We start from the raw sequence: 24039 nt of genomic DNA, 5'->3' as shown, positions 1-24039 counted from the left end.
TATAGACAAAAGCAAATCACAATATTATTACATGTTCAAGCAGCACACAGTTCTGATCATTTGAAGCACACAACAATAAATCAACACAATCTCTCAGTATGAAGCTGTTTCATATACAGAGTTTGGCTGAACTTCTAGATATTCAGGATCTGTCAGTGGATCTGAGGAGGAACAACAGTGCCGCTGGTCTGAATGGATGTTATTCCACTGTCACACATAAAAAAAAAAAAAAAATAGAAAATACATTAGCTATAATGTAATATATTTATTGAAATCTTGGCGGACTTCTGAATAGACCTCAGACGTATACATTTAATACGGTGCATAAATTCTTAACAGTCCTACATTCTGGATCCATCACTGTCCTTATAAAACATGTCTTTAGAAAAGCACAAAATGATTAACGTATTGTTTGAATAATTGGTCATCTTTTCAAATCTATTCGATTTTGCATAAATAATAATACTATCGATCCCAAATATATAAATGTATTGCAGTTTCTCACTTGGTGTGCAGTCTGATAGGCTACCATCTCTGGATTATGGCCTGGTTTTATACAGTAATAAATTCCTAAATCATCATCGCTGACATTATTGATTACTAATTAAATATGTGTCACAGGACTTTCCATCATAATAATAAGCCTCTTCAGATCTGTAAGTTCTCGGTATCATCTCTGGACGAGCTGGTAGTTTCATCACAAACCAAATAATAGCTTTTAATCTGTACTCGCAGGCTAAAGTCACACTCTGCCCTAAAACCACCTGCTGATCAGTTAAAGCTTCTGTGGACTGATTCCACACAAACAGACCTGAAGAAACAGAAAACAGATCATTCAGATCATCTGATCATGACAGAATCACACTCAGTCACACAGAAATAAACTTACAGAGCAGTGAAAGCAGCAGCGTCTTCATTCTTGAGCTTGTTGAACATGTGTTCAGGTTGAACTGTGAATTTTACCCGCTTGTTAAGCTGTGATACACCTTCCAATAATACTGTTTCCAAATCTTATTCCCTGTGACATTCTGACTCCTTTGATTCTGACTGGTTCATTCAGTGGGGAGTCTTCACCCTACCTGTAAAGCCCACACCTAATCCTAATCATCATAGGTAGAAGATAAGAGTATCTTATAATGAACCAGATTTTGATCCCACACTGGAGACCTGGTCCATAAAACAACTCTATCATCCAAATAGCATCTCTACGTAGTGCTTCAGAAAATATAGGCTAAAATAAACCAAAAGACTCACTGAAACGATGCAAATTTGTTTACTGCTGTTAATCGACATTTGCAACCCTTATGAAAATTTACCATGGTTTTATTATAGTAAAAGTGTAGTAACGATGTTTTTTTGGCGTATTGATTACCACCCTGCTAAAAAAAATAATAGAAGCCCAATAGAAACCATCACAGAAATTCCAATGGTTTCCATTAAAATACCATTATAAACCATTAGCTTTTTCCAGTAAAACCATTACAAAATTCCTTTTTGTAGTGTGTTTTTGGGCATTTTTCCAATAGGATTTAACATCCCACCAATAGAATCCATCACATACCAGTAGACACCATTATAGTTTCCATTAAATCCATTACATTTTCTATTGTGTTTTGGGCAGGGTTCTATTGTTTTTTCAGCAGGGCATTTGTAGCTATAACCACAGTTTCACCACAAATGCCATGGCTAAGCTATGGTTAGCATATCAAAATCATGGTTAATTTGTGGTTAGCATGGTTTAATGTTTTTCCGGTTTTATTTGTAGTAAAACCATGGATATTTTTTGTAAGGGAAGAGGTATTTCATCATCACGGGAGACATTTAATTTGCTTTTTTTCTCAGATTGCATTACCTATTTTTTAAGCTGTGGACATGAACGTAAAAGTTACAAGTACACGTGTTTTGTATGTTTGTTTTTAAATTTATATTACATTCGCGTGAGTTATTTCCAACCGCTCCTGTGTAACCAACAAAGGACTCTTAATTTGTCGCTCTGTTCCGCCTTGTTGTTTGTAAAACTCGCGCGACTTCCGCTTTGAGCGTTAAATATGGCCACGTCCAGACTAGAGATCAATTTTATCAGGTTATTATCGCGCTGTGAATCTCTGGCTTCAGAGAAAAGAAACGAGACCGAATGGAGACTAGAGAAGGTAATTCATAACAACACTGCATTTGCGTGTACTTCGGTGCTTTTGAAGTAAATGTTATATTTTCTGCTTGATACAACAAAGCAATATTGCCAGCGCCATTTATATATATGAATTACGTGTCAAAAACAAAACATGCATTCATATTTATGCGTTTATTTGCTTTCTGTCTTCGCTGTGGATTTTTGTACATTTTTCAATATAATATCTTCTCTATCATTTTGTTTTTTTAGCAGAAAATCATATTTAATAATTTACTTTTGTCTTTTCAAGTACGTTGGTGCTCTTGATGAGATGCTTGTTGCCCTTAAAAAGAGTCCCAGGTAATTTTATATGAGATTACAGGCATTAATTAATCACATATTCCAAGAAAGTGTAAACATAATAAACAATTTCAACATTTATTGTATGAAAATGAAATATATTAACGTCAAACAGATGTTAAGATAAAAGTGCTGGTAGTGTTTCTCCTACAGCTGTGGAATAAACAGATATTGATGTAGATGATGAGTCATGATTCATATCTGATTTATACCCTCAGCAAACCAACACCGGAAATACTGACAGACTACAACCGCAAGGTGGACTTCCTCAAGGGTCTCTTAGAAGCAGACAAACTGGTCAGTAATTATGCTGTTTGGTCAGCACTTTCTCAATGACAGTAAGCCGAGTCATCATTCTGTGATTGTAACTAGAAGCGCTTTGTTTGTGTCTAGCCGTCTCCAGCAGAGAAGTCTTTAGCCAATCAGTTTCTGGCTCCTGGACGGACGCCTACGATATCCAGCGAGAGAACGCCGGCCAGTAAGACGGTGCACATTCAGAGTAAAGCACGATGTGCTGGAGAAATGAGGAAGGAGCTGATGAGTACCGTACGACACTTTCCTCTTTCAACTACTAATGTGCTTTTTATGTTTTTGTGTTTTTAGGGAAATGTGATGTGAAACATCTTAGAATTGTACCTTCATAAATCCTAAATCTAAACATCCTTGAAAATATACACTGCCGCTCAAAGGTTTGGGATCAGTAAGATTTTTAATGTGTTTTAAAGAAGTTTCTTCTGCTGTATCTATTTGATCAAAAACACAGGAAAAAAAACAGTTATTTTGTGAAATATTATTGCAATTTAAAATAACAGTTTTCTATTTTAATATACTTTTAAAATAGAATTTATTTCTGTGACGCATGCATTTTCAGCATCATTACTCCAGTCTTCAGTGTCACATGATGCTCCAGAAATCATTCTAGTGTGATGATTTATCAATGTTGGAAACCGTTGTGCTGCTTCAGATTTTTTTTGGGGGGGGGGGGGCCTGTGATATTTTTTTTAGGATTCTCTGATTAATGAAAAGTTTAAAAAAAAAACATCATTTATTTAAAAAAGAAATTTTGTGTTACAATGCTTTGTAAGTTTGGGGTCAGTACATTTTTTTTTTTTTTTTTTTAAGAAATTTATACTTTTATTCAGGAGGGATGTGTTAAATGAACAAAAAGTCATAGTAAAGACTTATATTGTTAGAAAGATTTCTATTTTGAACAAATGCTGCTCTTTTTACTTTGTATTCATCAAAGAATCAAAGAAAAAAACAATATGAAGCAGCACAACAGTTTCAACACTCATAATAAATCAGCATATTAGAATGATTTCTGAAGGGTCATGTGACACTGAAGACTGGAATGATGCTGAAAATTTTATTTTAAAGTATATTAAAATAGGAAACCGATATTTAAATTTTTTTCTGTATTTTTGATCAAAACGTTACAGCCTTGATGAGCAGAAGAGACTCCCTTAAAAAACATTAAAAATCTTACTGATCCAAAACCTTTGAGCGGCAGTGTATATACTGGTTAAAAAGTGTTTTTTTTTTTTTTTAATTTTAACGTTGTAAAAATGTACATTTTTACTGACTCTTTTATCTGTTCTTTTCTTAACAGGCTGTGGCAAGTTCTGGTAAGCTGTATATTTCTATTTTAATTTAAATGCTACATTTTAAGAAATCAAAAGCATGCCTTTTCTTTAGTGCTGTCAAGTGATTAATCGCAATTAATCATGTCCAAAATAAAAGTTTTGTTTGCATAATATATGCATGTGTGTACTGTTATTTATTATTTACATATAAATACACACACATGCATGTATATATTTAAGAAAAATGTTATGTTTGTATATTAAACATTTATATAATATATGTAAATATTTTCAAAATATACTGTATATATGTGTATTTATATATACAAAATAAATATACACAACACACACACACATTATGTAAACAAAAACTTTTATTTTGGATGCGATTAATCGTTTGACAGCACTACTTTTCTTTGTTCTTCATGGCTAGGTTCATTGGACACGGATCTCAGACACAGAAAGTAGGTGGCGCTCTCTCATTGATTTTCTATGTGAATGTGTCACTGGTATCTACAGTGTTCAGTTATTTCTGCTGGTTTGTCAGGAGTATTCCTGTAGACGAGCGGCAGTCGGCGGCAGAGCTGGACACAATTCTACAGCATCATCACAACCTGCAGGAGAAACTGGCCGATGACATGCTGAATCTCGCTCGCAACCTGAAGAACAACACACTCGCGGCCCAGAACATCATCAAGCAGGACAACCAGGTCTCATGTTAATCTGGTGTTTATAGAATAGTGCATATTTAGGACTATAATGCCCATCATCTGAGAGGGAAAAAAGTGTGTACATCTTTTAATCAACCACATATTTTTATCATCATCATTCTCGAATGACATTCAATTCTTATTACTGTAATATTTCATCTAGCGAAAAAGTGACCAATTATCTACTTCAAATTAATTATTGGCATTAACGTTTTTGGTAGTAATTATTTAAAATGATGAAACAAATTAAAAAAATTATGTTCTTATATTAAGTAAATAATAATTATTATTATTAATATTTTTACTTTGTTGTTGCTGATAATTAGATTAATATGTATTTGATTAATAAAATAATACTGTTAGTATTATTACATATATATATTATTATTATTATTAATTATATAATTAATTAATAATATTACATACTTATATTACGGTAATATAGGATTTTTTGCACCAATTATCTGCCTCAAATTAATAATTGCCAGCTCAAAAGTATAAAACATTTGTTAGTAATCATTTTAAATAATTAAATTAAAAGAACAAAATAAATATTGACTTTGTTCTGTATATACAGTGAGGAAAATAAGTATTTGAACACCCTGCTATTTTGCAAGTTCTCCCACTTAGAAATCATGGAGGGTCTGAAATTGTCATCGAGGTGCATGTCCACTGTGAGAGACATAATCTAAAAAAAATCCAGAAATCACAATGTATGATTTTTAACTATTTATTTGTATGATACAGCTGCAAATAAGTATTTGAACACCTGAGAAAATCAATGTTAATATTTGGTACAGTAGCCTTTGTTTGCAATTACAGAGGTCAAACGTTTCCTGTAGTTTTTCACCAGGTTTGCACACACTGCAGGAGGGATTTTGGCCCACTCCTCCACACAGATCTTCTCTAGATCAGTCAGGTTTCTGGCCTGTCGCTGAGAAACACGGATGTGTCAATGCTCTAACTGAGGGAAGGAGGTTGTTCCCCAAAATCTCGCAATACATGGCCCCGGTCATCCTCTCCTTAATACAGTGCAGTCGCCCTGTCCCATGTGCAGAAAAACACCCCAAAGCATGATGCTACCACCCCATGCTTCACAGTAGGGATGGTGTTCTTGGGATGGTACTCATCATTCTTCTTCCTCCAAACACGTTTAGTGGAATTATGACCAAAAGTTCTATTTTGGTCTCATCTGACCACATGACTTTCTCCCATGACTCCTCTGGATCATCCAAATGGTCATTGGCAAACTTAAGTCGGGCTGGACATGTGCTGGTTTAAGCAGGGGAACCTTCCGTGCCATGCATGATTTCAAACCATGACGTCTTAGTGTATTACCAACAGTAACCTTGGAAGCGGTGGTCCCAGCTCTTTTCAGGTCATTGACCAGCTCCTCCCGTGTAGTTCTGGGCTGATTTCTCACCTTTCTTAGGATCATTGAGACCCCACGGTGAGATCTTGCATGGAGCCCCAGTCCGAGGGAGATTGACAGTCATGTTTAGCTTCTTCCATTTTCTAATGATTGCTCCAACAGTGGACCTTTTTCACCAAGCTGCTTGGCAATTTCCCGTAGCCCTTTCCAGCCTTGTGGAGGTGTACAATTTTGTCTCTAGTGTCTTTGGACAGCTCTTTGGTCTTGGCCATGTTAGTAGTTGGATTCTTACTGATTGTATGGGGTGGACAGGTGTCTTTATGCAGCTAACGACCTCAAACAGGTGCATCTAATTTAGGATAATAAATGGAGTGGAGGTGGACATTTTAAAGGCAGACTAACAGGTCTTTGAGGGTCAGAATTCTAGCTGATAGACAGGTGTTCAAATACTTATTTGCAGCTGTATCATACAAATAAATAGTTAAAAATCATACATTGTGATTTCTGGATTTTTTTTAGATTATGTCTCTCACAGTGGACATGCACCTCGATGACAATTTCAGACCCTCCATGATTTCTAAGTGGGAGAACTTGCAAAATAGCAGGGTGTTCAAATACTTATTTTCCTCACTGTATATTCTAAAAATTTATTTTATATGTTTAAAAAATATATATTTGCACCAGCTTCATGCCTTTCAGTTCCTAATTTTGGGGATTATTTTTAAATTAGCATATTCAAGCTTATAATAATAATAATAGTTATTATTATTATTAAATAATTGCATAAATATTATTGCATGTATTACATAATATAAATGTAATATATTTGAATATTATTAATATAATTATTTTTCCTCTTTTTTTTGAGTGAAAGTCACCACAATAATGAGCATTTAAAAATGTAAAGTAGCAGCTTGAAAAAGAGTGGTTTATTATAATGAATTTGTGGCTTTTGGTGTGTGACCACTAGAGGGCAGCAGTATATTAGTGTTACACCAATTATTGAGCTTTCAAACCTAAGTGTGCTGTTACTACAGCAACATGGCCATACAAATCTGTATATAAACTCATATTATCTTTTTTTGAATGACTGTTACCAAACAGTGCCATTAAACTCAAACCTTTGAAATAGCCTACTCTGAATCATTTTATGTTAAAGTGAGTGGCAGCGAACAGACTGTAAACATTCCTCTTCCTCCTCCTCAGACTCTCACTCAGTCTATGCGTCAGGCCGACATGAACTTCGAGAAGCTGAAGACTGAATCGGAGCGTCTGGAACAGCACACCAAGAAATCCGTCAACTGGTTCCTGTGGCTGATGCTAATCGTCGTCTCCTTCACGTTTATCAGCATGATCCTCTTCATAAGACTGTTCCCGCGACTCAGATGATGTTGATCATCATTAGAACCGCTAGATTTAATTTATCTATTACAACAAGTTTACAGACACTAGCTAAGAGTCATAAATTTGATTGACAGCCTCAATCGTTCAGTCAGCTTCAGTTATTCCCGTGAAAATGTACTTTACCTGCATGCCATTTTCGATTTCGAATCTCTGTGAAGAACGACTTAAATGAATCGGTTATTATTAACGGTAAGAATTTGAAAACTACAAACTGTTCGTCAGTCATTTAAATGCATAATCTGACGACAAACGTTCTTAATACGAATTCTGAGACCGACATTTTTGTCTTTTTAAAGACGCGTTCGAAGTTCTCCCTGAATTGATTTCATTTCCAATAGGCTTGTATAATATTGCTTATATAACACATTTTGACACTATATATGATCGTTTTGAGACACTTAAAATGACTGATAGTTTCATCCAGCTTTATCGGAGTTTCTGTTAGTCACTTTCTCACGTACGGTCGCTATAAAAACGGACTGAGCTGTTTTAAGGTCTGGTTGACTTGTCCAGACTCGCCGCGTCGATCAGGAAATGTTCTGGCAAACAGCAGGAAGTATTTTTGCCTGTCGGAAGCACAGATGGATACCGTCTTCCCCACCCAGAGAGTAAATGGCCCATATTTAGCTGCTAACGATCTATTTGTGCTTGTTCCCTATATAGCACATGGACGGAGTATTAAGTATTGCTCTGATATGGTTAACGTGTTTGTTCCACTGCGCAGCTCTATTGATGGATCTTAATGTTCATCTGAAGTGGGCTGTCAATGATCGTTTATTTGTCCGTGTGTTCAGTTTCGCTCCTGTAATTCATTCACATGAACACAGATGGTCATAGGCTACTCTTCTTTTCTATCAGATGTGTTCGAAGTTATCTTTGAAGGAAAACAGAAGGGTGTATTATTTTAATAAAACAATTTGCAATCTGCCTACTAGGTGTCTGTTTTGTTTGAATCCTTTTCACAAATGAGTTTAAGAGGGTACGGTCATATTTGTCATTGTTTGGCGAATCCTCGCAAGCGAAATCCAGTCATTGCACAATGAAAAAATAAAACACTTCGTCTCACATTTAGAACTTTTTCTCACAATTCTAAGTTTACATCTGACAATTCAGACTTTTTGAAACTATTTCAAGATGTGAATTCCGAGGGGCAAAAACGACGGAAAATAATTTTAAAAACAATTTCATAATGTAATTTTAGAATTTTGAGGGGGAAAAGTCAGAATTGTGAGAGATGAATTCAAAATTCTACCTTCCTCGCAATTCTTAGTTTACTTCTCACAATTGTGGCTTTTTCCCCTTTTTCAGACGTCTAAGATCAGGCCTACATCTTGAAATCGTTTTATCACTTGTAATAATCTAAATTTAATTTAATTTATTCTTTTTTGGCCTTTTCATGTCACCTTTAAACTTTGCTGAATAGCATTGTCAACAGGCCCTACTATAGTAAACAGGGTTCCTATACGGGGTTTGGAAACGTATGGAATTTGATTTAAAGTATTTTTCCAGGTCTGGAAAAGTATGGAAAAAAAGATAGCAGAGTATGGAAAAATATTTGTGTTTCCAGACTTTTGCCCCTATTATTATAACATATATATAATAGAAAATACAAATTTTCATGAAAATAAATTTATCGTACAAGTGAGGTTTCATGGCAGCTTTTAATAGTGATTCTTTGGTGATCGTCAAATATGACTGAATGAATTCAAGGTGCACTTTTTCTTTATGCAAAATGCAGATTATAAGCATTTTGGGTTTCTTCTCGATGTATTCTTAGCACAGTATTACATAACCTCAAGGACCTTTGCAAAAATAAAAAAAATATATACAGTCTTCTATGTACGCACAAGAAACCCTTAAACTTAGCATATATGTGACCCTGGACCACAAAACCAGTCATAATCATCGAATCTGACTATATAAGCTTTCCATTGATGTATGGTTTGTTAGGATCGGACAATATTTGGCCGAGATACAACTATTTGAAAATCTGGAATCTGAGGATGCAAAAAAAATCTAAATACTGAGAAAATTGCCTTTAAAGTTGTTCAAATGAAGTTCTTAGCAATGCATATTACTAATCAAAAATTAAGTTTTAATATATTTACAGTAGACAATTTACAAAATATCTTCATGGGACATGATCATATTGATTTTTTGCATAAAAAAAATAATAATTTTGACCCATACAATGTATTTTTGGCTATTGCTACAAATATACCCCAGCGACTTAAGACTGGTTTTGTGGTCCAGGGTCACACATAGGACAATGCATACTAAGCCACATGTTGTGCCATCAGCTCATTTCGCAGTCTGGTTTCTTGGCTGTCACAGACTATGCATTAAAGAGACCCAAGGCCTTGAAATATGGCATACTGCCCCAATGAAAGCCAAATCTTAAACACTTTTTTACACTACCAGTCTTTTTTATAGACCCTTGAGTTTGACAAATTATATGCTATCAGCCCATTTCGTGTCTTGGTTTCTTCACCACCACAGAGGATGTGTTAAATTGGACATTAGGCCTTGATATTAAAAGGCACTACCATAAGAAAAGCAAAATTTTGAGCAGGTAGATCTCTGTTAATTCATGTGCATCCATGCCATCGTTTTATTCATAGCAAGATGGCAGTGATGCACAAAGGAAATAGGTTATATGAAACTAGAAATTGTAATGCGAAAGCATGCAAAAGGGCACAAAAAAGTTTCATGTGCATGTTAAAGTCTGTATTTTTTATTTATTCATTATTTTTTATTTTAGGTACTCTGAGAAAATCAATGAAAAAAGACAGATGACTGTACTATATACCAAATAAAAAGATGAAAATAATGCTCTTGCTGTTAAATATGGCCTGAAAATCTACTGAGAGGTTTGGAAATTTGAGTCTGCAGTCTTTCCATTTTCCATGGAAAAGTATGGAATTTTGAAATGGAAAATGTGTAGGAACCCTGCTGTATCTTGTACCTTCAAGAACCTAACATGAGAAGTATTCACATGGTGCGAATGACCCAACTGTACTTCATGAGGCAATATTACGTCTTTCACTAAATATTTTATGTTCGGAAAAAATGCTGATGTACATGGAAATTTATGTACTTTGGAATAATGTTCTTTATGACCCCTGTCGCTGTTAGCTTAGCAGTCCCCTAATGCATCATAAATCATGGTTGCTCTGACACAAGACTCCTGTGGACCCAAAAGCCTAATTTTCCAAACCAGGTCGACCCACCTTTGAAGTAAAGCGAGCAGATAAAGCAGCTGTGAGTTTTAATTTCGCGGTTCCTGACAGGGAAAGCTGTGATCTGGCTGGAAGGTGGCAGGTTAGCTGGGGTGAAGGGATTGAAGCGACACCGCCCGGCCGCGGGCCTTCGCTCAAACCCTGGGGAACCCAGCAGGTGCTGCAAAGTTCCTGGAAACCGCTCAAGTTCACAGAGATTAAGACACAATAAACCCGCCTTCTCAGGAGATCTTTAACCGTAAACTGGAAAAGCTTTTACTTCATTAACACAAACAAAAAAACCTGTGTCATTTCTGGTCACGATTGAGAACCTGCCAAAACCGATGTTTGAATTCAGAAAGTAGCTGCTTGTATCTTCTCAAGGTCGATTCTAACGTCAAAGGTTTTGTTCCACATGAAAAAAAATCAAGGTCAAATGTGTCCGACGAGTGGAAACAGACAAGTTTGTGCGCATATTTCACAACTCTACATGATTTTTGACTCGGTTATGAGTCATGTACTGAGTCGAGACATTTTTGTGTCGGGTTTATGTAAAGTTTTGAAGTCGGTGAATAAGTAAAGACAGTACTGTGGTGTGCGGGAGGCGGAGGGCTTGTTTTAAACAAAGTTGTTGCAACATGCCCCAGCAGGAAGAGCAGTGTGGGAAAGGCTCTTCTGCTTTGATCCTCGGCTGCTCCTCGCAGAAGGAGCCAGTATAATTACGCCGTTGGTCCTGTAGGATGGGTGGTATGGGGGATCTGCCCTCCTGTAAACACTAATGGTGAGCAACACGCAGGAAGTTGTTCAGGAAGCTGTTTGGTTACCTGGTTTCTCAATCTTTCCTCCCTGGTGTTGTGGTAAATAACCTCGTCTTGTTTTGAGACTGAGGTGGCCAAGTGTAGTCATCTCATCTCACCGTTTTTGTTTATGGTAACGTTTAGGTGAAATGATAGATAGATAGATAGATAGATAGATAGATAGATAGATAGACACCAGATATAGAAAACTGAAATGAGTTGCTAAAACCCACTGGCATGTGCTGCCAACATGTTTATATTTATACACACAGCTCCCCATGAATCAAGCCACAAAAAAACCAGCAGCTGTGTTTCTATATTGGCAACAGCTGTTTGCTAATCTTTTAAAATCATCACGACTTCTAAATGTGTTCAAACATCTTTGTTATTCCCACGTAGACCACAAACTGATCAGAGGTTGTCTTATAGGAATAGTTCACCTAAGAAATGAAAATTCGCTGACATTTACTCACCCTCAGGCCATCCAAGATGTAGATGAGTTTGTTTCTTCATCAGAACAGATTTGGAGAAATGTAGCATTACATCAGTAGCTCATCAGTGGATCCACTGCAGTGAATGGGTGCCGTCAGAATGAGAGTCCAAACAGCTGATTAAAACACCACAATAATCCACAAGCAGTCTACACCACTCCAGTCCATCAGTTAATGTCTTGTGAAGCGAAAAGCTGCATTTTTGTAAGTAACAAATCCATCATTAAGATGCTTTTAACTTCAAACATTGCTTCCAGCTAAAATGCAAGTCCTCTATCCAGAATATTGCTTTCTCCAAAGAAAAAGCCGTCTCATCTGAATCAGGAGAGAAATATGCACAGATCAAACTCTTGTTTCGGTCAAAAAAAAATGTCTAAATAAAAAAGTCATCGGATTTTGATGTAAGACGACAACAGGAGAAATACAAGTCCATAAACCATAATACTGCTTCACTGGAGGAAGTATTTCAGCCAGAGGCAAGTTAAAAACATATTTATGGATTTGTTTCTTACAAAAATATAGCTTTTCACTTTACATTAATTAGACACTAGACATTAATGGATGAACTGGAGTGGTGTGGATTACTTGTGGATTATTGTGATGCCTTTATCAGCTGTTTGGACTCTCATTCTGACGGCACCCATTCACTTCAATGGAACCTTTGGTGAGCAAGTGACGTAATGCTACATTTTCCAAATCTGTTCCGATGAAGAAACAAACTCATCTACATCTTGGATGGCCTGAGGACGAGTGCATTTTCAGCAAATTCTCATTTTTGGGTGAACTATTCCTTTAAGGCGGTTCAACTAACCAAAGAATCTAAAAACTCACTTGATACCAAATAACTAATATTGCTCTTTTATATGCAAGAGTGAAAGCGCTCATAATTTGACGTGGCAAGTATTCAAATATACTTTACTAGGAGTGTCTAATCAAACATTACTGTATCAAGTGGACATCAGATCCATTTATTCTTCTAATACAATGTCAATATCCCAGCAGCATAAATCTCTCGTTATTGACAAAGGGGCGTTAGTGATGAAATGGCAAATCAATATTTGCTCCATCAATGTTTATTAATAGTCATTTGACATTTGCTTGTGTGTTTCCTTTGGTTAAATTATGGCTTAAATGTCCCTGCAGGTGTGGTCTTGTAAATCAATAGTAGTTTTCCTTCTGATCTGTACTTATCTATACGTACACATTAATTTTTAAAAATGTGTTTACATTTTGCACAGGAAATGACATGTGCGTTCGGCATCTGACAGGTGTGTATGTGGCTGGGTTGATAAAGGAGGGCGGCAGTAATCTGATCACAGAAATCATTTTGGATTACTGATGCTGCACTGTCAGTATATGAGCTCTTGTATAACAGATAGATTAATCACAGCTTTAAAGCAAGCGAGATGTTCCGCTCCTGTGTGCTTTCAGATTAAATTGTCCAATTACATTACAGTTGGGTTTTAAATAGATGCCCTCGTGCAACGCTGACTTCAGTAGTGATCAATGGCAAATCACTGACTTCAATGCACACTTGTTATTAATAATCATCATATGTACAAACAATTCACATTTCAGTGAAATCACCATCATAAATTTAGCATTTCAGGCATCTCGTCTAGCTTGGGCTATATATTAAGTATAATTTACTTAATATATTCTAAATATAATATAACATAACACAATATAATATAATAAATATACTTTTTAAAACAATAAATCTTTAAAAGGTTGTCTATGTTATTGGTCTGCAAACATATTTACATTTTAAATTGCATATGATTAAAAGAGCTAAATATTTACAATTCATTGCAATTTCAAATTTTTATGTGTAAAATATTGCATGGATTCAGATTTCAAATTATCAATTTTAATGTAAAGCCATAAATACAATAGAAAGGTGTAATGATATGATATAATATAATATAATATGTGACCCTGGACCACAAAACCAGTCATAAGGGTCAATTTTTTTAGATTTGAATCTGAATAAATAAGCTGTCCATTGATGTATGGTTTGTTAAGATAGGGCAATATTTCGCTGACATACAACTATTTGAAAATCTGGAATCTGAGGGTGCAAAAAAAATCGAAATGTTGAGAAAATAGCCTTTAAAGTTGTCCAAATGAAGTTCTTAGCAATGCATATTAAGCTTTGATATATTTACAGTAAGAAATTTACAAAATATCTTCATGGAACATGATCTTTACTTAATATCCTAATGATTTTTGGCATAAAAGAAAAATCTATAATTTTGACCCATACAATGTATTTTTGGCTATTGCTACAAATATACCCCAGCGACTTAAGACTGGTTTTGTGGTCCAGAGTCACATATAATATAATATAGCCTAATATATGATTTTTAAACCAAAACATCTTTTGGTTATAAGTTTTCCATATTATTTGTCAACTAATATTAAATACATAGGCCTAATGTAAATTAAATAGGCTACATATAATGACAAATACTAAATTACTCATTTATAATTTTTACATGTGAAATATTGCACGGATTCAGATTCTGAGCATCAAAATGAATAGTCTTAATGTAAAGTCTTAAATGCAACGGAAAACTGAAAATATAATATAATAACTATACTTTTAAAACCAAAATATGATTAAAAGTTGTCCATGTCGTTCATCAACTAATATTAAATACCATATATTTTAATTAATAATTCAATTAATATAATTAAACATTGCATGGATTTAGATTCCAACCACCACAGTTCTCAATATAATATAATATAATTTACATTTAGTCATTTAGCAGACGCTTTTATCCAATAAGGACAATAGAAACTATCAAAAATACATATTTAATAATTAAATTCACATAATTAAAAATGCTAAATATTTACAATTATATCCAATTGATGAGTTTACATGTAAACCACCAAAATTCTCAGTTTTAACGCTAACCCTCGAGTACAATGGAAAGGCGTCGTTATATTTAATTCATGACTCCTGCTTTCTCTTTATGTGGGCGTCCCTCTCAGCCTCCACGCCCGACTCCGCTCCGTGTTTTGCGCCGCGCCGCGCCGCCGCTCTGCCCCAGCTGACTGGCAGTACTTGTTTACTGGTGGAGGTACACAGGGAGAGACGAGAGGGGGAAACCGTACCGCCGACAACACGAGAGAAGTTTTTCCCACTTTCAGCCCATTCCCACGTCAATGAGTTCATCGAAACCGCACACCGGGGTCTTGAGGACGGAACTGAGTGGTTTCACGGGCAGGCCGGACACGCGTTGGACGCTGCTCTGTTGATTAACGTGGAAGATTAAAACGCAACGCGGCCGCGACGCGCGTACGCTCACACACTTCTGGAGCATTGTGCTGGAAGCTGAGGCTTTAGGGGAATATCCAGATTTTTATTGGGCTCTGGACGCTTTGAATTTACACAGACGTGTGTGGATGTTTAATATCAGGGGACGGTGGCTTTTTTTGTCAATAGAAGAGCAAAAAAATCATTTTTTGCGTGTGTATGCATGTGTATATGGAGATGAGGAGATGCCCTTTTTTTGTTGATAGGAACATTTGGCAGTGTATGAAACGACCTGTGGAATAACGCCTATTAATTTTTTGCTCCTTCCCTCAGAAACGTTCAAATCAGGCATGTTTTTTGATTTTTTCTATTGGGAAGCTTTTCTGTGAACGTTTTGAATATTATTGTTTTTGTTTTTAAAGCAGCCTGGGGTACCATATTATCGCTGTTATTATTATTATTATTAATATTACATACATTTTCAAGCCAAAACAGGGGTATGAAGAAGTTGCAATGTACTGTACCCTTAAGGGTACCTCATTCCTAGAAGTGTGGGATTGATTCCATGGAAGAAATGCATGGACGTTTTTCATGCTTGATCTACTGAAAGCAAAGATGAATCCGAAAAATCGTTCAAAATGATTTTTATTCATTTATTTTTCACTAGGGTGCAAGATCATGTTATTTAACGCTCATGCTGTATAGGCAACAACTACTTAAATTGAACATTATCTACAACTGAAGCACGCCGGACCCCTGGGTCCCCTTCTTGGGGGGTCTCATTTAAGTTGTCCCTGACTTTTTATTTTTTTTGGGGCCTGGATATAAGATAATTAAGGTTTTATTTTCTTTCATTGCTCCACGACCGTTTTTTGGACACACCAGAGGTGGATTTAATTTTCCAAGAAAACTAAAACGTGTCGCGAAGCATAATGCGGCTGGACACAACTGTGGTTGTTTTGGTCACTTTCGCCTACATCTTGTGCCTCTGCGGATCGCTACATGGAGAAAGTAAGTCGTGATACACTCTTTAACGTTTTAATTCACAAAATATTGATGTGTTATTGTGCTAAGTGTGCGTACTATTATAGTTTACAACTGAGGGGACTTGTGGAATTCACTCCATGTAGACTTCGGGCTGCTCCGACATGTGTTGGCGAGGGGTCTCTCACCATTTTAATTGTTTTAAAATGGCTTATGTGTTGAAATTGGATCATTCGGAAACATTTTAAAGTGTCATCTATTTCGTAAAGGTACCATTTAGGTCATTTGTTGGAATGAAAGCTTATTGTTTTGTATTTAAACGTTTGTCTTTATATGTCGTTCCCCCCCCCCCGCTTCCTATCAAAATGGGCCGTTCCTCAGGCCTGGCGTTCTAGGCCAGATTAGCGCTCGTGACTGGACTCGGCGGGATTCGCGAGCGCGCGCACGCACGCCTGGATTCAAGTCGCGAAGGCGCACACGCACGTTCTTCACGTTCGATCTTGGAAGCGTGTAAACAAGTCGAGGCCCTAAGTTGATTCCCAGATCCCCAGATCCCATAAGTGTGGGATTAACCTACATTGGGACTCTTTCTATCGATATATCCAGGTCGACTTCGGTGTGATATCAATTATGGAATTCCCTAATGAGAAGGAAAAGAATGTTGCGTGTGCAATTAGATATTTGAAGCTCCGTGTTTGTGGAACATTTTATAATAACGTTTAATTATCACTTACGAAAATTAACCATGGTTTTACTATAAATTCAACCAAAAAAAAAAAAAAAACATGGTTACTATAGTTAAACCATGGTAACTACAAATTAACCGTGGTTTTGCTACACTAGCCATAGTTTAACCATGGTATTTGTGGTAAAACTGGTAATACAAATGGTAATCAATACGCAAAAAAAAAAAAAAAAAAGGTTGCTTCACTTTTACTACAATAAAACCGTGGTTTTCATAAAGGATGTATAGCAATGATAATGAATTTGAATTACTCCTTAAAAATTATGTCATCAAATATGATATTATACTTAACAGAACAGTGGTTTGTGTATATTTAAATCAATATGCTATATATATATATATATTTGTGTGTGTGTGTGTGTGTGTGTGTGTATATATATATATATATATATATGTATATATATGTATGTGTTTCCAGGTTTGTGCTAAATTGCATTTTTATTAAACAAAGTTTAAATTTAAAATAATTCAGTACATGTTAAATGGAGAAGCTTTAGCACACATTTAGATCCTTTATTACTGTGAAATTTATAGCTACTGTATCTAAACCCCTTCAGCTTTTCCATTTCTGAACATCATTTTAAATTTAGGATAGGCACTTTTATGGGCACACTTAGAATAGTGGGCTGTTATTGCTTTTTAGAGCTGCTGTCTTAAGAAAGTGCTGGACCGATGCCTGAAATAGTAGCACGGTGTTATAAATAATGGTCTGGAGATAATTAGATCTTCCTTATTATAGGTAACCGTTGCATCCCAGCGAGCCATTTGAAATGTAGATTGGGAAAACATGAGGCGTTTGCAGGTGGTGTGATTTCTCTGTCAGAAACTTGATAAATGTTCATGCAATCTGTTTTTCATGTAAAGAAACTTGCAAAATGAGCAATTTGTGAATTTGTTGCTTTATTTCAAACAGTTGTCCCAAGATTGGTTCCAAATATGAGTTCATCTTTTTTCGCTGTTACTCTTTTGGAAAACGTCTATGATTGTACTCTGAAATATTAGGACTTCAGAATACGTTGGAATAGTTTTAACATTACCTGACTCCATGGACCTGTTTGGGATCTTCTGACACTCTGTAGTTTGCCTTGGTATGTCTCCCAGAATTCCAAGCGTGTGGAATGTCTTTGAAGTGGCCCACCCTGTAGGTACTCTTGCCGTTGAGGGTTTCGGGACTCATTTTGTCGTCTGCTGCCTGCTGACCCCTTGTCTTCCAGGTCATGTATCTGAACATTTGCCATGTAGCATGTGAGCTCTATGTTCAGCTCTCCGAATCCCCAGGGTGGGCTTTTCCCACGAAACCAGAGCATTTTTGCAGGCTTCTGTTCATTGGTGTGTGGCCATTTTCTCGGAGGTTCCTATTTCAAAAATGATTTGTCATGCATTCACATACAAGAAAAAAAAATCTTTAAATACTTGCATAAAAGTTGTCTTTAAAAAAAATATATATATATATATTTTTTTACATTAAATTAATTTAGAAAATCTGTGTATTTATTAAAAATGTTAGAATAAATTTTACGAGTTTGAATGTGGCACATCCAATCAGAATTTAGAGTTTGAACTATTTTTCATTGGTTGCCAGTGGAAATGTAAATTCAGATGCAGAAAGTTATGTTTTGACGACCTTAATCTAATATATAGTGATGATTTGCGCGCAATAAGACCAGAGATGTCAGTACAAAGTAACAACCGTTGTTCCTTTTGTAAACTTTGCACGTTTTAGAAATTGCTATTTAACTATAACGATAAAGTTAAACACAAAATTGTTCTAAAATTAAAATAACAGCATAGTCCACATCAAAACTGTAACAATAACGACAGAAAAACTAAATAATCGGAATCACTTTCAGAACCACCGTTTTCTAACTGATGAACAATGAAAACATTGACAGCCAATCAGAATCCATTCTGCTTTAAAGAGCTTGAGAATTTAAAGTGACAAACGACAAAACCGCCGTGCGTGCTTATAATAAACAGAACGTTATTTTGCGTTGGTTTGGAAGCCTATATAGTAGGGCTGTCAAAATGATTTGAATTATTAGAATTTAAAAGGCATAATTTCAGTTAGGGGGAAAAAAAACGGTGATAGATATTTTGAATAAACAACGTTGCAGCGCCGCATCCAGTGGGTTCAACTGGATAGGCTAAAAAAAGCATTAAAATGCAATGACACCTACATCGTCATCACATCTTGTGTGACACTTATAAGGCTGCCTGACGCACACCTAAAATTCGAATGCAGATTTATATTTTAAATTCAACGAATATTTGAAATTCAAATTTTTTTTGACAGCCCTATTATATAGTTATAGTTTTTAATCACGGTTTGTTTTAATGACTTTTTCATACACATTTTGCGACAAAACTATATATTTTTATAAAAAGATAACCTAACACTTTTTTTAACGAACAATAAGCAAAAATCTTTTTGATAAACTCAATATGAAGTTATATAAAAGATTTTTAAGTTGGTGAGAAATCAAGGAAAATGAAGGTTTTCTGATGCAGATTAGACCATTTTAAACCACTCTTTTTGTTTGTGATCTTGTTACGAACACATCAGTTTTAACTCTACATCCTCGCTTTACTGTGTCAAGATGTTCCAGGGCGTGAACCGAGCAACCTGCCCTTATTCCACCTCTCAGGGGCCGTCATTTCCACATCGGCGTATTCGACTGACTCGTTCAGTCTTAACATAGTCCCGCCTCTGCTCAATATTAATTGACTAAAGATTCATGGCGGCTTGTTTCTTTTATTGACACTGTTCTCCATGTTGGGTTGTGGGTGACAAATGAGGTCAATGCCTCTTACAACATGCCTGAAAAATCTGATCTGACGAGCCGGTTGCTGTTTGTATCTGTCCGGCTTTATCTGTCAATGATCTCATGCCATAATGTCTCTTTCAAACCATGCTAGTAATGCGGGGATCAGCAAGCGTTGAGTTGGGGCCCTTTCAGCACATACGAGAGGGTGGAAAGACAGCTTGTCTCCAGCATTTGTGGGCTTTAGAGAATTTTGGAAGCTCTGTTACGCTACCTGATGGCTTACGTGTATTTTGAGAGCTGTCATATGGCTGAAACTGGGTTCTTTTGACCTTAATTATTAATCACATCCCAAGGGAGAAATCAAAATTGAAGTTCTATGGTTTAAACAATTTGGTAACACTTTGCAATAAAGTTCCATTTGTTGGCATTAGTCATCTATCAATAATACTTACCAAAAATGCCTTAATGTTTACTGATGGCACCCATTCACTGCAGAGGAAGTGTTGGTGAGCAAGTGATGTAATGCTAAATTTCTCTAAATCTGATTGAAAATTTAGAAAATTGTTCCTTCAGGAAATGAAAGTCAGTATTAATTTCATGTCGTCTTTTAAATTCATAATTAAGTTGACATACAGGAACTGAAATATAAATGGGTTAAATATTAAGCTAAATGACGTATTTTGAAAGTTGAGCTGCAGGAACCTTTGTTTTTCTTCAGTGGTTAGTGCTGTTTTTAGAGGAAGTATTGTATAAAATAATTTAATAGGTGAAGACAGGCTCCTTTTTCTGTACTGAGCCGCATATCTCGACGTGTGTGGTGAAACACACGGCTGTTCCCTCAATTACAGAGCCGTAAATGTGAGCGATACTCATCTTTATTCTGCCAATAAACCTTTCAGCAAGGTTAAGGGGGTGACGTTAATTTGTTTTACTTTGCGGGTAAATGAAATTAGGATTTTCTCGCCTCGCGCACACTGCAAGTAAATACTATCAGATAGCTCAGGAGGAAAACATTCTGAAGCAATGAATGAAAACGAGCTTTAGGGGAATAGTTCACCAAAATAAACATTTGCTGAAAATTTACTCTCCCTCAGGCTATCCAAGATGTAGATGAGTTTGATTCTTCATGGGAACAGATTTAGAGAAATGTAGCGTTACTTGCTCACTTGCTCACCAATGGATCCATTGAAGTGAATGGGTGCCGTCAGAATGAATGTTTAAACAGCTGATAAAACATTGCAGTAATCCACACCACTTCAGTCCATCAATTAACATCTAGTGATTGTGACGTGAAAATCTGCGTGTTTGTAAGAAACAAATCCATCAAGACATTTTTAACTTACTAAAATTATATTCGCAATATTGCTTTCTCCAGTTAAAAAGACGTCTCATCTGAATCAGGAGAGAAATATGCACAGATCAAGCACAGTTTACAAGCCAAAACAGTTGAAAACAAATACATTGGTAGATTTTTAATGTGAGAGGACAACAACAGGGGATGGACTTTTTCACTGGAGGAAAAGTTATTATGGAGTCATATTTTCACCAGGAGTGATGTTTTAAAGTTAATTTGTTTTCTTACAAACACGCAGCTTTTGTTTTCTGTTTGATGTGTTTGCCAAATATGGTGGTGGATAAATTCATTTCAAAGAGATGTCGCGTGAAACCCTCCATTTTTTAAAAAAAAGTGCAAACAAAAAAAGGTGTCTTAATTCTGAAATTTATTGTTGTACTTGATTGTTTTTGCAATCTCGATATTTTTCTGTTCAATAAAAAAAAGTGACCGAATTTGTTACGAAGTACAGACAGATTTTATGTAAGGGATAACACAGTCATTGTCACAAATAATGTCTGGCACAGCAGACTTAATTTAGCTTTATTAGCAATATTGTTAATATTCTAACTTAATTGCTTCAGTTGTATGTGCAACAAAGCAAAAGTTAGCATTTACTGTATTTAGTTTGCTTAAGAAGTTTGTATTTGATACATAAAGGCTTTATGAAATTTAAGTCTACATGAATTCAGAATTTACTGCGTTTACTTTCTTAATGTTTTGGACTTATTGCAAATTATTCATTGGTGCACATTAAAAGACATTTTGTTAACTTTTTTGTTGAATTGTAAATTTTTCCTCGGTTTGCAACCCTTTTATTTTGCCTTCAGTAACATCTTTGGAGGCATTTAGCAAGAGGTTTAAGAGTGAAAACTAATTGAAAGTGTTTGGTTTGATTTGTTTTTGTTTGATCTAGACTTTGAACGTTTAAAGGCTTCAGAAGAGTCAAACTCCAATCCTGTCAAGTAATTTTACATGAAATGAACTGTCGTATTACGCTCTGTTCTGTTCTCAGCTTGAAATCTCATTGCCTTGAGCCTGACCGCATTAGGAGACGTCGCTGCAGATGAAGAATTAGATCACGCTCTAGCAGGACGCCGTCCAAGTTTTTGATGCTCTCGTAATCTCGTGTGGAAGCGTAGGTCTCTACTCTCTAACTGGATTGAGTTTAGAGGATGGCTCCACCTGTTTTACTCTCCTCGTAGAGGCGTGAAATGAGAAATCAGAGGTTATTTGCTTTATTTTTAGTTCTATTCTGCCTCTGATTCCATAGACCACGTTACAAAAGTGAACATTCCCGTCGCTGGGCCGCGTTCCCCACCCGAGGCAGTCTTTGTGAGTTTATGGCCTGGTGCCCGAGCGCTGCTGTCAGGCAGCACGTCGTCCCTGAGTTTTTCTCATTTAAAGGGAGGTGAGAGAGTTCACCGTCATTCACCGTTTTGTTTTTCCCCTCATACAACACGTATTTGCAGCTGTCCTGCCTGGATAACACGTACAAACAATGAGCGTCTACAATAATCCGGTCCTGGACGGTTTGTAAGTGTGAACACAAACTCATTCACCTACAACGCCTGCTTGTTTTCCACCAGTCCAGTTATGCATAAATAATGTTTGGTCGGTAAACTTAGTTTAGCAAGCTCAGTTTTTGATTATATTGAGATTACGGTTTCAAAATCATCATAAAATGATAAACTAACAGTTAAAAGATTGAAATAATTCAATAATTAAAAAAAAATGTTTTTGAAAGACGTCTCATGCTGACCAAGGCTGCATTTATTTGATCCAAAATACAGTAAAATGGTAACATTGTGAAATACGATTAGAATTTTAAATAACTGTTTTCTATTTGAAATTCCTCAGAAATTATTCTAATATGATGATTTGCTGCTTCAGAAACTTTTATTATTATTATCAATGTTGAAAACAGTTGTGCTACTTAATTTTTCTATGGAAACCATGATACAGTACAACTCAAAAGTTTGGGGCCAGTAAGAATAAAAACAAGAAGAAATTAATACCTCTAGTCATCAAAGACGCATAAAATCAATCAAAATTTATTCATTTCGCATCACAATGTTCTCTTATGTTTAGATTGCCTTTGCCGTTATCAATTCTTACTTAAAAGTAATCTTTACAAGCACTAGTAATTAATTAATTCATTTAATTTAATGTAATCTTTAGCAAATTCCAAAAAAAGAATATACACTTTTTCAAACTTTTCAAAAATTGAAAAAACTTCAGATTGCTAGTAAAATTCACAAATAATTACAAAAAGTACTTTAAATGAAAACTTGAAAAACTGAAAGCGTACTCTAATAATCGTTTTATTCACAACTTCGAAAAATAGTTTTTTACAATGTGCGCAGGTTTGGACAGAAATATGAGCTCATTAAAAATTAGATTCTATTGAAACGAAGACATGTAAAATACAACTAAATTTGTTTATCCAGTCAGATGCGATGAACGTGATATTTTTGTAGCCTTTTGTACCACAGTTTTATTGTAGTAAAGCTGTATTAACCGTGGATTTTTGGTGAATTGATTACCATTTGCATATGCACAGTTTTACTACAAATACCATGGTTAAACTACGGTTAGTGTAGCAAAACCACGGTTAATTTGTGGTTGCCATGGTTTAACTGTAATTTCCTTTTTTATTTTTATTTTTTTTGTAGTTAAGCCCTAGTTAATTTTCGTTTATAAGGTTTATATCTTTACATTCAGCCATTCATCACCTGTTCACCGCCATAATGCATCATTTCAGACAGAACCGTTTCGTGACGCTATCTTTCTCCCAATGTTTTAGTCTTTCATTGTGTCAGATGCTTCAACGTGAGAGGAAAACTTCAGAAATGTGTCCAAACACTACAGCGAGCCAAGCGCCGAGGCGACGGGGCGA

At 35.7% G+C, this 24039-nt stretch overlaps 2 protein-coding genes across 2 annotated transcripts in view; both read left to right on the top strand.

Annotated features, from left to right (window-relative positions):
• Positions 1–1993: 1993 nt before the first annotated feature.
• On the top strand, positions 1994–8467 carry use1 (unconventional SNARE in the ER 1 homolog (S. cerevisiae)). The gene is made up of 8 exons (XM_058760742.1): positions 1994–2150; positions 2421–2470; positions 2689–2767; positions 2864–3016; positions 4080–4095; positions 4487–4517; positions 4601–4763; positions 7342–8467. Exons 1-8 carry the CDS (start codon positions 2049–2051, stop codon positions 7522–7524), a joined length of 777 nt encoding a protein of 258 aa, XP_058616725.1. The 5' UTR covers positions 1994–2048; the 3' UTR covers positions 7525–8467.
• A 6634-nt stretch (positions 8468–15101) lies between these two features.
• insrb (insulin receptor b) overlaps positions 15102–24039 on the top strand; it is a 76531-nt gene continuing 67593 nt past the window's right edge. The window contains exon 1 of the mRNA XM_058760130.1: positions 15102–16324. Within this exon, the coding sequence (XP_058616113.1) occupies positions 16246–16324 (79 nt within the window). The 5' untranslated portion in view covers positions 15102–16245. The remainder of the gene's footprint in view (positions 16325–24039) is intronic.

Source organism: Onychostoma macrolepis, chromosome 22 (genome assembly GCF_012432095.1).
Source record: "Onychostoma macrolepis isolate SWU-2019 chromosome 22, ASM1243209v1, whole genome shotgun sequence".
NCBI classification, from domain to species: domain Eukaryota; kingdom Metazoa; phylum Chordata; class Actinopteri; order Cypriniformes; family Cyprinidae; genus Onychostoma; species Onychostoma macrolepis.
This window is presented reverse-complemented; position numbering and strand designations above follow the sequence as displayed.